A 12,981-nucleotide genomic window follows, 5' to 3' on the forward strand; every position below is an offset into this window, starting at 1 on the left:
ATATAGAATTATATATCATTGACTTTTACTGATATTTTTGGACTTTCACTGTTTTGTTTTGGAGAACATAAGTTACCTTTCAGGTGAGAATAAGTCCTTTTGAAATCTCAGCATATAGGTTATTGTTTTCCCACCTATGAGTTTCCATATGAACGTGGTGCTTTTCCTTTAATTTCCATAGTGCAGAGATTCCCTTGGCAGCCTGTTTTGGTGTAAAAGATATACAGTGATGGAAAGCCAGCATAGTTTTTTTTTCTCTTGAAATCCATTTGGAGGAAGGCACCTCTCTCTGTCCCTGGCTGTGTTGTTCTGAAAATAAGGAGTTGTATTTGATGTTGCACCCCTAGAAGTCCAATGACCCACAGGCATCTTTTGAGTATGTTTCTGTTTCTCAACTCTAGAACAGAAGACACAGATTTCTAAAAGACATGAGTTATTGTTCATTCTCCTGTTCCTTCGCCTCCTGTGGTTAATGCTCCAGATAGTCATTTCTGCCTGTGTGGAGTGGGTAGGGAGGGCAGTGAAGCAAGAGCCTGCAGCCTCCAAGTTGTGCATTTTGTGTTCCTGTCACTGCCCCCAGCAGGTGCTGGGCCTGTGCTCAGGGATGAGCTCCCCTCTCCAGCTGGCACTGTCAGGTACACGCTGGTGTCACTGGCATGCGGCACAGAGCAGTGCACAAATGTGACAGGATGTTCGAGCTGTAGGGAGCTCCCTGCTAAATGCTGTTCTTTGCTGGACCCGCAGGAGATGGGAAGTCGGCACTGCATCACCTACAAAGTGGACTATTTTTATTGATCCCTGCAGACAGGATTTTGTAAAGTGGAGCAGGACAGATCTCTACTTTGCTTGGAAGCATTATTATGAGTAACTCTTAATTGGTCCCTGTTCACTGCTGCTGGGTGGGATTTTATCTGCCTGATTTCTTTAGATGATGAGCAAGCAGAAACCAAGTGCTTTTGTGGAGAGGTCAGTGTTTATTTTTGACAGAGAAACACTACAATCAGTGTGTCCCTTTCACAACACAAACCAGTGGGATGGAAGTGGAATAGCTGCATTTGCACTGCTGGCTTAATTCACTGTTGTTTCCCAGAGCAGCAGTCCTGTCTTAATGTGCACTCTTGCCTTCTCAGTGTTTGGCACACACCATGCCCTTGCTCATTGCTCTTCATGAGCATTAATTTCCTTTCCTGGTTGTTCCTTTCTTTCCACAGAGGGAAAACCGCAGGCTCCAGGAAGCAAGCATGAGGCTGGAGCAGGAGAACGATGACCTTGCCCATGAGCTTGTAACCAGCAAAATTGCCTTACGGAATGACCTGGACCAGGTAATGGTAACAGAGCTGGGTCCCAGCTCAGGCTTGGCAGCAGCAGTTGGAGGAGCCCTGCTTTGTGCTCAAGTGAAAGCATGAACACATGAAAAATGTAATTACTTTTGTCTTTATTTTCCTGACGGCCTCACTCTCAGCCGTATTTCCATGTGCCACTGTAGGCATTCAGTGGGGTCTGGCCAAGACTGATTGCATCTCCTCTGTTGGGGATTGTTTAGAAAATGTCAGCCATAACCTTTAGGCAGATATCAAAGAAGGAACGTTTCCTTGAAAAAGGTGTCACGTAGTTCTTGGGAGAGTAGTATCAAGGGAAGTTGCATTGCAAAATGTCCGTGTGGATCTGTTTTTCACAGCACATCTAGTACAGCCAACAACATTCAGAGATAATGAAGTGGCACAGCACCAAAAATTCAACTGGCTCCTGGGTGTTCACTGATAACTGCTCGTGTTCCCTGTGGAGACTGGAATGGGGAGGGCAGCAGCATTCAGAGCCCTTTGCCCCAGACACAATGGTTTTCAGAGAGCCACACATTCAACCCTCTCTTTCTGCACTGCAGGTGCTTGGAGAAACTGGAATGAACACAAAAAAGGAGGAAAGATTTGTAGTTCCTTCAAAGCATATCTTAAACAGGTCTTTCATCAAAAATATCCTTGTAATCCCCAAATACTTTTGTTCTAAGATGTTAATCTCATCAATTTTCCGTTCTTGCACTGTTTGTTTTCCTTTCTCCTCCCATACTGCCTTATACACACTAAACAAAGAAATCCTTAATCCATCTCTTCAATCTTAGAGATTGTGGAGCTGGTTCTGCTGCCCTCAAACACCACTAATAACCTTATTAATCATTATTACTGTGGCAGAAAGATAAGCTGATACCACCACAGTGGTAGAAAACCAAACTTCAGCTCAGAGACAAGTTCAGTATGGTTACTTGTTTCCAATGTCCTTTTCCCTCCTGTAATTTCAGCAAAGTCAGTGTTAATTGGCCACAGCCATTTCCTGCCTGGACCTCATTACTGAACAGGAAGGGTGGTGACTGCTGTGTGTGTTTCTCAGCTAGGGAGGCCTGCAGAATAAATCCAGGCCTTGAAAAATGTTTGGATATATTGGAATTTCTCTCCTGATGATCAGTGAGGACAGTGCTTACAAAAACAAAGCATTCTCAGTATGTGTCACCACAAGCTTGGTCCTTACAGAGAAAATTACATTCTCAATTATCACGTTTCTTCACATAATACTTATTTGCAACGATAAACCATTTTTCTGGTGGTCCTGTTTGTCTCTTACACTTGCCTTTGCCTGAACACTTTGTAGAATACAATGCAGACACCTAAGTATTTTACAGTTATGTTTTCTCCGCTCACAGATTCAAAAACGGGATGGGTTATTTGAAGTCACACAGGAGGTAAATCATGCTGCCCTCACTTAGATTAATATTTCTCCCAACAAAAATATTCCATACGTCACTGTTTGTGCTAGGACCTAGTATCTGTGCTTACCTATGCCATCTGGGCATAGGTAAACAATTGGCCAAAGGGTCCTTTTGCACAGGTGTTAAAACACAGTGAAATAATTCAGTAAATGACTGACTGAAAAGGGACTTTCATACCAAAAAGTTAGGTGAGCCATTAGAGGGCAGGAAAAGGCAATGCTAAAACCTGAACCTAGTGTATTTCTGAGCTGTACACCCCAGCGTGTTTGTACTGGCACAGAGAACATCTGATTTACACGAGTGTCTGACTGTAGGCTGAAGACAAAGCAGATGTTTTGAACAAGGAACTTCTCCTGACCAAACAGAAGCTAGTGGAGACTGAGGAAGAGAAGAGGAAGCAGGAAGAGGAAACTGCTCAGGTGAGGCATTCTCTAGCTTTTCCCATTTAGTTAGTAAATGCAAGAAAAATGGTATGCAGAAAAGTGTGGATGTATTGTAATTGTGAAAAGGATTTTGTCCTCATACTGCAGTTTCAGTTAAAAGTTTATAGTGCCAGGGTAATATTTTTTTTTCCAAAGTATAGTTTTCAGTGTTTTTTTTTTACTTGAGCACTGAATGTTTAGTTTTTCATCGCTTATCCTCTTCCAAGTACTGTGATGATTGTTGTCACCGTGGTGAGCAATCTCAGCTAAGGAGATGTGATCAGACCTCTTAAATTATCTAAATGAAGGAGCTGGAGGAGTTGTTGCCTTGGAAGAGCCTATTCTGGATTCAGCTGCTGGATCACTTAAATAATGTTCCTGCCTGAAGCCAGACCCAGCAGCAGAAGAACAGGGATGGGGGCTGGGAGAATTTTGCTGACTAAACCTGGCTTCATACTCAGCTGCAAAATACTCAGTCTTTGTTCTGTAATCTTATATATCTAACATGCAGGTTTCAGAAGTGATACCCTGATTTTTATTTTTGCTATTTGGTAACAATTAACGTTAATTCATTGTGTCTCTCCAAAATGGACTCTCTGTTGGCCATAAGTAAGGCAGTGAGGCTTTTTGCCTGCTGAAAGGGCTCTCAAGTGGAGTGACTGAAGGAGGGATGAGTTAGCTGTGTTTTCACTCAGTGCCACAGACCCAAACAGATTTTTTTTCTCTCCTGTTATGGAGATGGCAGTGTTGAGAGATTCTTCTTGTTCCATCTCCAAACAAACAAACAATCTGGCCAAACCTGCTGTGACAGTGTGCAGAAAAAACAAAAACTAAATCAGTAAACTCCACTTAATAGCATTGCTTTTCTTTGTGTTCTGTGGACCATGATGTACCACCAGTTAACACAGAGAATGGGAATTAAGTTACAGGAGAATTCTTTACCCAGAGATAAAGGGTCACAGTATAGACTTCTTGGTTATCACTGATATAATCAGTATTTGTAAACTGAGTAAATCACACACTTGTCTGAGAACTGGAATTTCATAAGCAGCAGCTGTAGAGCTGTTGTAAACACAGCAAGACACAAAGAAAACAATCTGATGATACATTTTGAGAAGTTGTCAGTGTACTGTGTAACTTCTCTCCTTCAATTCCTAGCTGAAGGAAGTCTTCAGGAAGCAGCTGGAGAAGGCAGAATCTGAGATCAAGAAAACCACTGCCATTATTGCAGAGTATAAACAGGTACCATTCCAGAGACCCTTTCTCATATTTCTTCTTTCAACCTGTTACAAGAGCTGAATTTTCAGCATTGCAGATCTCATCCTTCAAGCAAGCTCCACCTTTCAGGCTTTCGGAGAGCAATGTTGTAATTTGTCATAAATCTTCCTGTGGCTTTCCTAATAGTCTCCTAATTAGGCACTCAGGAATAACCTGTCTTTCAGCTAATTTTAGTACTGTAGGGTGAATGCTTCTCTACTTTGTGACATAATGCAGTATGAATTTCATAAACCAATTCATCCATAAAATGTCCCTGTCTCTGTGTTCTGGTTCTGTATTGAATGCTGCTGGGTTTTTATCATTCACAGCAGCAGTGGAGTTGTTAAAGGGGGAATGCATATACTGAGTGAGGCAGGATTTAAGAAATGTTGGTTCTAGCAAAAACAATTGTTTAAAAGCACAGATTCTACTTCACATAGTAAACTTGAGCTAAGAGACTGCTTTCTCTGCTCCAGATTTGTTCCCAGCTGAGTACCAGGCTGGAAAAACAACAAGCGGCCAGTAAGGATGAACTGGAAGTTGTGAAGGTGAGAACAATGTCTCTGCCTAGGGGATGTTTCTAACACAGGTGTTGCTGAGTGCCAGGGATGCAGAACTGAAATGTGAGCTGAAGTTAAAGTACATCAATAGCCCCACATGCATTTTTCAGCAGATGTAAACAAGGAAAAGGGTTTATTTTCTTTCACAGTTCTTTGTCTTGCATCAGACAGTGTGGAACTCTCAACCTGAAGTGCATTTAGTACTTGGCTTTTCTTTTTGCTGTTAAAATATATATTTATGGTAAAAAATGTAGAGAAAATAGTATTTATTTGGATGTTTTCATTAACTGGAAAAAAAATGAAGACAAAACATGTTGTTTCTCAAGTGTGCACAGCAGAGGGATTGGAATTGGCCAGATTGGACAATGTTTATATATCTGGGTTTCTTTAATTTAAGTAAATTGGTTGAAGTAATTAAACCAAATGGCACAGCTAGGGCCATCCCCAGAATATCCACAGGGCTTCCTCTCCCTTCTCCAAACCTCTTACCAGGAACACCTACATAAGAGTTAAACATTTCTTGACAGGTAATACTAACAATAATATTAATAATAATTATTATTCTGAGTAGGCAGAGTTGTTTACCCTCTGCTGTAGCTTCTACATATTTCTTTAATACTCAAGCTGAACTGGATTTGTTGCTTTTTAGTGACTTTATAATGTTATTGATAATAACATAAAATAATTCTAGGATTGATGTTCTTATATTCTGCTGAAATAGCTCAATATCCTGTTTTATTCTGTGCAAGCCAGGCCAGCTGTTTTATCTACTTAGATTTAATATACTCTTCTGAGTTGTGCTGACATAAATATTACAAAGCTTTAGTAGCAAGAAGATTCTAATATAGGAGCAAAGTCTCTGTGCTTAGATTTTAGGAGATTTTATAAAATAGATTTTAGGAGTTTTTATACTGGTTAACGTACCCTGGAAATTGTTTGTGAACTGTTCAAGAAAATTTTTCATGCCAGTTATAAAAACTGCAATACTAGATGGTTTGAGATTGAGGCAGTCTGACAAATAAAATGGCTCTTCCAGGAAGTGCAGCAACTCCTGTGACATGGATTTGGATTAAGAATGAGCTTTCTGGGTATTTCAGGGTAAAGTGATGGCCTGCAAACACTGCAGTGAGATTTTCAGCAAGGAGGGGGCACTGAAGGTGCCTGCTGTAAGCACGGACAACAAAGGCATTGAAACAGATGATGAGAAGGATGCACTGAAGAAGCAGCTGAGAGAGATGGAGCTGGAGCTTGCACAGACCAAACTGCAGCTTGTGGAAGCCAAGTGCAAAATTCAGGTACGTGGAATCCGAGTACAGCAGGGTGGTCACCTTAACCTCATGCTCAGTCCAAAATTATTCTGAATCACACAAAAAAATTTCCAAAAGGGAGCACATACCTGCATGCCTGTATATCTGAACTTTCAGGGAAAAAACTGTCTTAGAAAGAAGAGGATGATTTGTGTCTAAATATCTTGAGCTGTTTCAGCAGTTTGAATGTCTTCTCTCCCCAGTGCCTGGGAGCTTGCAAGGGAAGTGCCGGACTGCAGGGACTGAGCGTGAAGACGCTTCTTTGTTAATTAATTAGGTTTTGATCAATTCTGACTATTCTGCTTTCTTAGGAGCTGGAGCACCAGAGAGGAGCCCTTATGAATGAAATCCAAGCTGCCAAAAACTCTTGGTTTAGCAAAACCCTGAACTCTATCAAAACGGCCACAGGCACGCAGGCACCGCCGCAGCCGCAGCCGCCCGTGCCTCCCAGAGAGGGCAGCACATAGTTCCAGCCACAGCCGGCTCGAGAGCACAAAGAACAACACAGCTGAAACCTTGGAGGATTCTTCCAGAGGTCTCTCCTCCTGGGCAAAGGACAATGAGGCAGGAGTGCAGGCTTGAAGTGAAATTCTTCAGTGTTTTTCATTCATTTTCTGATGTGACCCTTTTCAAAGGGGAAAAAAAAAAAAAAGTCCTGGTTTATGTTGAATTCCTACTTCCCGTACTGCCTTGCTGAAAGCCACGTTCTGATACCTTCATACTTTTACACTTTATTTTATATGACTAGATGTTAAATAAATATTTCAAAACTAGGTCTTTAATACACATCTAATTTGAAATTATTTTTGTCTTGCATAGAAGGTTTTTCTTCTTCTGGAGGAAGAGAGAATGGAAAATGTACAGTACTGCAGCATAATCTCTCCCTAGAAAGCACAGTGTAAGACATTGAGGATAGCTTAGGCCCTGGGACCATCTCAGAAGTTTATCACAGCAACTGCATCCTGCAGAGAAGCACTTTTTGTAAAGCTTAGGCCATAGCAAAGATAGGCTTGTGCTTTCCTGGCACAATTGCTATGAGCTTCCCTTACTTCTTCATTTGGATTGCTTTTTCTTCAGAAATACAAGTAGTGCAGTTTTTGTAACACCGTTGTTTAAAGGCTATTTACAGCCCAACTGAAATTTAACATAAAGTTTCCTAGTTCCCTTTTTTAAATTCATGTTTATATTAAGAATTCCAAGGAATCATTCCTTCCACTGGGATAAAGGGAGAACCGTTTTGACACTTAATTGATGTTTTTGCTGAGAAGCAGAGTGGAGACCTTGCATGGTTTTGACCTCTTGTAAATCCTGTGCAATAAAGGCTAGGTTTTATGAATAAAAGTAATGAAAACCTTGCCCTGGGTCTATATTCAGATTCCAAATTTGACACAGAAATGAGGTATCAAATAAAACACCCAAGAGGCTTGTGCTGCACTGATGAATAAAATACCATAGAAACAAGATCTGTTTGCTAGCAGTGTTTGGTTAGGAAACACTTTGTTGGTATTACTTACTTTTATAAAAACAAGCATTTTCAAGTGGAATACAAGCCCTAGACTTTCCTGTGGGGGTAGACTTCTCTGCTGATTCCCAAACCTGTCTGGTTGTTTTATACCTCTTAAGGTAAGAAAGTTCAAAAGCATTTGTTTTGACTAAACATAAAGTGTTCATAGAAATACTTATTTCTTGGAAAATTAAACTATTGCTTGAACTGATGGAATATTTTTTTAATTATACGTGTCATGTCTGAAGATGGTCTTGCAGGTAAATGTCATTGCTGGACTAAATGTTGTGTATTAATTGTTTCATTTACAAGATTTTTCCAGGAACACTAGTTCTGTTTTGATTTTTTTTTTTTTTAATTCTAAGGAATGCCATACATTGTCGGTTTTGTACAATAAAATTTAATAATACCCATCTTGTTCTTTGTTGTCAAGCATAATTGTGAATTATTTTCAAGAGGGTAGTACAAATTTAATGTTACCAGTGCCAAAGGAAAAATTCCAAAAGGCAGTCAGCTGATAGAAGTAGAGATCAAAATATAATCACCATCCTGACACAATTCTCTCTTCTAAGAATCAGGAGTTAAAAAACTTTAATATTTTAAAATCTACCTTCAAGAACAGTGATTATCTGGAATTATTAATACAGTGAGGAACAAAAGGAGGAAAACCAGAAGGTATTTCTTTTGCAAATGTTGTCAAAGGTCTTTTTCCCTTGTCACTGTCTTGCTCATAATATTTGCATAAATGTTTCCATTCTCTCAACTGACTAAACCCAGTGTTAGTCATTCACCTACCAGTTCCACTTCACATTCAGAATGTGAAGCTGAATTCATAATAAATCTGAAGTGACATGTAAGGATACCTGGTGAACATCTGATTGTTGCATTTGAGAGTACTGTGCCCATGAGGGAAACTGGTTATTTGACAAGTGTCTGAATTTCTCATTTCATTTATCTTAAATCATTCTTACAAGTGGATTTAAAACCATGATTGGAAAATTTCAGTAAGAATGAGTAAAGAAATGTGTTAGGCTGTGATTCCCTGAGCAGATGAGTTAAGAGCTCACTCTTGCTCAGCCCTCCAGGCCCCCATTGTACAGTCCTGTCCCTTGTCCTTGTTGTAGTATGTACTGGAGATAATTAAAAACAATAACAAAAGAACACGTGGGTGGACTTATCCCCCTACAGTTCATCTTTTGTCAAGTGAATGAGTTAAATCACCTCAAAGGGTCCAATGAGCAGATCATGGGAGTGGGACTTCCCAAATTAATCAAAAAGGAACTGGTAAATAAGATTGCCACGTTTCACAGAATGAGCTTTGACACAACATTCATTTTCTCAGTGTAGCTGCTTTCTGACTTTGGAAGTTGAGTTTCAGGAGCAAAACCACATTTGCTACCTGCTAGCCGTGATGAGTTCAAACCCTTGTAAGGATGGGAGCTGGCTTACCTCAGCCAAAGGGAGTTTCAGAAAGCAATGACCCTAAAGGCAGTAAACAATTTCCACCTTCCAGCTGTAGATCCAAGGTAGCATTTGTAGCAACAGTATTTGGAAGAGTAATATTTGGGTGGAAACTGCAGCTTTTCAGCATTACTGAAAGAGTAAGAAAATAGATCTGTGTCATTATCTTGATGAATATTCAGAATGAAGGAAAGGAGCAGGACTCCATGATTAAACCAGGCAAGCTAAAATTCTATCTGCTGACTATAGATGCTACTGGGAAATTAGTTTTCTGCAGGAAAAGAGATCTCTGTGTGACCGAACTACCTACACACATATCCTTGGTGGATTTGTCAGGGATAGCTGGCTCATAGCTCAGCTTTTCAGCAGGAAACATCATCAAGGTCTCACTGAAACTGTTGTTTCCATGTGGCACTGGAACAGCTAACATAGCTCCTAAGTCTGGAGTGATCATCCTTTTTTCCCTGAGTCTGTAGTAAACTATGTGTTCAGATCAAACTTTTATTAAAATTAATTTGAATTTTATAAATATATATGTGGAACTAAAACCTATTTTTAAATTTTATTAAGAATGCACCATTCTGAAATAAAGTCTTTACTTTGATTAGGAACAAACCTCCAAAGAATATTTTTACTACAACTTTTATCTTGTTGGACTATAATCTCTTCCTGAGATGCCCAATATGGGGGGGCAAAAAAAAAAAAAAAAAAAAAAGTCCTTCTTTTCACTTTAAAATGTTGGTTTTCCTTTGACTGTAACACTTTACAGGCTAAATGAAGCAAGGCTGATTTAGTTATGTGGTACATTTGTGAACTAGTCTTGTATTATCTTTGTGAACCAAACTTAATATTCTAAAGTAATAGGACTTATTCCACTTAGTTTATGTTTCTAAATGTACCTGGAGAGGAATAAACACAAAAAAAAGAAAATACCGTGGGTAGAGAAGCCAAGAAACTGCAAAATCCCTGAGGCGCACCTGCGTTAGGGTTTGGCAGAAACAGTCTCAGGAAAGGTAGCCAGCCATGTATTCAGTACTGCCAGTGGACAAACCCACCCTTGTCTGCCCGTTAATGAGGATTTAATTTGCTACAGCTGAGTTACATTGCTACAACTAAGTTAAAGTGCTTACACAGGTAAGCAATTTTTTTTTCTATGTTAGGTGTTTTAAGTGACTACTCTTAGTTGGCCCTTGAAATTTCTTTGGAGATAAATGATCATCTCTGCCACTGTGTTAAGAACAATTTGAAATAAAGCCAGCCATTTACAAGGGGAGATGGAGATAAAAAGTCAAGAACTGCAAGAGTTCAGCCCCTTCACAAAGCATGAAGTATCCCATTGACTTCAGGGTTGTGATGCCACTCATTGACTGAATGTGGTAGTTTAGGAGTAAATAAAAATCTGCATTTACTGGTGCCAAAGTATCAACACTTGGAAGTCACATGCCATGCTTTCTCCACAGGATCAAGGTGGGGCTGTTCCCTTCCTTCTATTAAGTAGCTGCAGTGAAATTCTTGAAACTGCTTGTATGTGTGGGAGAACTATAATCAGGTGATTTTCATTTACTCAGAGGATTTTCATTTACTGTTAGACTCAGGGATAATTGGCAACTTCTGCACCATCTCCTAAGCCTAAACACCCTTGGCTTTGATACCAGAAGCACTCTTACCTTACAGTGCTGGTGTTCTTCCAGCTGCTGGAGAGAAAACCGTAGTGTCATGTCTGATTGATTGTGAAGAGAGGGCAGAGATGTTCCCCTCAGGTCTGAGGGATTCCTGTGGCTGACAAGCACTCCCTGTCCCTGCTGGACCCTGCTGAGGGGGCTGCACCAGATGTGCAAACACAGAGGTTAAAACTAACTTATTTGTCTGTCTATTGTGCTAATACCCTCCTGGGAACTGGCCCATTAGCTCCTTCCAGGTAATAACACTAAGGGGAGACAGGATGAAACACTCAAGTTTGGATCTCTCAGGTGTTAGGGGAGGTGTACGTCACAGCAGCCTTTAGAACTGAGCTACACAGGTGGGTTTTGGGAAATGCAAGGAATTTGACACTGGATAAATAATGCTCAGCATTTATCAAGACCTTATCCTTCCGATTTCAGAAGTCTACACAATTTATTTCAGGATTGTGACTTAACACATACAGGTCAATTCTCCAGGAATACAGGGCTCTCCATTTCTCCTGGGTCCCAATGGCTTTGCTATTGAATGTATTTCATGCTATTTTTACCTGAAAAACAAAAAATGGGTACAGAATTAGGATATTACTTTTTATTATTTTCTTATTCGGTGTGACTTGCTTTTATTTAACCTGTAAAGGAATATATATGTATCTTTGGAGAACTATATCTTACATATAGAATAATATATAAGAAACAGAACGACAAGGGGATAAATACATCAAAAGGATTTGGTATCATAAATTTCATTTGATACCACCAGAATCCTGGGCTGTACTAATTTCCTTACAGTTTCTCTTATTTTTGTATTTTATATACTACATGGATGGTACTACCAATGCAAACCACAGCAGATGTTCCCAGATTTTTCTTCAGATCCAATTTCTGTCTTTCAGTAATCGCTGGGTTTGCAATTCTGCTGTATCACCCTCAAAAGCTGTGCCAGGAGCTCTCTTGAGCTTTGGGAAGTCTTGCTTTCCCATGGAAGAAGATGCTCTGGCTTCTTTGAACTGGGAAAAGATGACATATGAATGCAGAAAGTTTCTAATCAAGCATAATCCATCTCCCTCTGTGTCTGCCATTAAGGTGGATTCGCTCCAGCACATTGAAAACAGAGCAGCTCCAAAGCTCTGACTCCATGACAATGAAGTTTTCCGGATTTGGGGTTGCCTTTGTGATCTGGGTGTGTCCCAAGTTCACAAATCCCAGAGTTAGGGAAAAAAAGAGCATCATAGAGACGTCACACCTCCAACTGAGAACCATTCAGTACTACCACTACTTGGGTAACACATCCATGTATTATATAAAGTACAACATGAAAATATAAGTGTAATGCTTGTTATTAAAAGTGCAATTCAATGTACCTGGTCACAACAAATGTTTACTTTTTTAATTGTTACAGAATTGTTCAGATCAGTACCTTGTTATCATTGTGTGAACGATGCCTTGTAAAATAAATGGAAATGGAAAACAACTTGGGGATAAGATGCTTATTTTCCTAAGCCATTGACTTAAGAAGCAGCTTAAATCTGTTTGCAGGAAGAAGCAGCTGCTGTGTCAGGTTTTCTGACGCAGTTCTCTGCTGCACCAGGGCACAGTGACTTGGCAGGTTGGCTGTCCAAAGGGGGTGCATGCTAATTCCAGCCTTTTCCTTCAAACAATGTCTGTGCCTGAAAGCTGAGGGCTCACTCTGGTCCTCTGCTCCACAGGCCAGCAGAGAGGTTTCCAGCACAGAGAATGCTTTCCCTAAAGGCTGGTGATACACAGCAGTGGGATAATGGTTGCTGTTAAGGACTTCATGCTTCCCTGGAGTACACCAGCCTTGAGGCAGCGTGCCTGCAGCAAGAGACAAGGGGGGCAGAAGGAAACAGAGAAACTGGCAAGTGACTACTAAGGGAGAGGCAGGGCTGAGCATGAACAGGACAGAGCAGAATGTGCCGCAGTCAAAAGTATCCAAATGCTTTATAAAACCATTTTTTCCATGTGAGCAACTGCTCCAGGATTTATTTTCCATTAACTGAGAAGAACCGCCG

At 40.3% G+C, this 12,981-nt stretch overlaps 1 protein-coding gene across 5 annotated transcripts in view; it reads left to right on the forward strand.

Annotated features, from left to right (window-relative positions):
• RABGAP1L (RAB GTPase activating protein 1 like) overlaps nt 1-11,641 on the forward strand; it is a 223,137-nt gene extending 211,496 nt beyond the window's left edge. For all 5 annotated transcript variants that reach the window (XM_041478883.1, XM_041478885.1, XM_041478886.1 and 2 more), the window contains 6 exons: nt 1,212-1,322; nt 3,073-3,177; nt 4,339-4,422; nt 4,914-4,985; nt 6,095-6,292; nt 6,616-11,641. In XM_041478883.1, the coding sequence (XP_041334817.1) occupies nt 1,212-1,322; nt 3,073-3,177; nt 4,339-4,422; nt 4,914-4,985; nt 6,095-6,292; nt 6,616-6,771 (726 nt within the window). In that variant the 3' untranslated portion in view covers nt 6,772-11,641. The remainder of the gene's footprint in view (nt 1-1,211; nt 1,323-3,072; nt 3,178-4,338; nt 4,423-4,913; nt 4,986-6,094; nt 6,293-6,615) is intronic.
• The last annotated feature ends 1,340 nt before the right edge of the window (nt 11,642-12,981 follow it).

This window comes from Pyrgilauda ruficollis, unplaced genomic scaffold, assembly GCF_017590135.1.
Source record: "Pyrgilauda ruficollis isolate IOZ18807 unplaced genomic scaffold, ASM1759013v1 scaffold47, whole genome shotgun sequence".
NCBI lineage: Eukaryota > Metazoa > Chordata > Aves > Passeriformes > Passeridae > Pyrgilauda > Pyrgilauda ruficollis.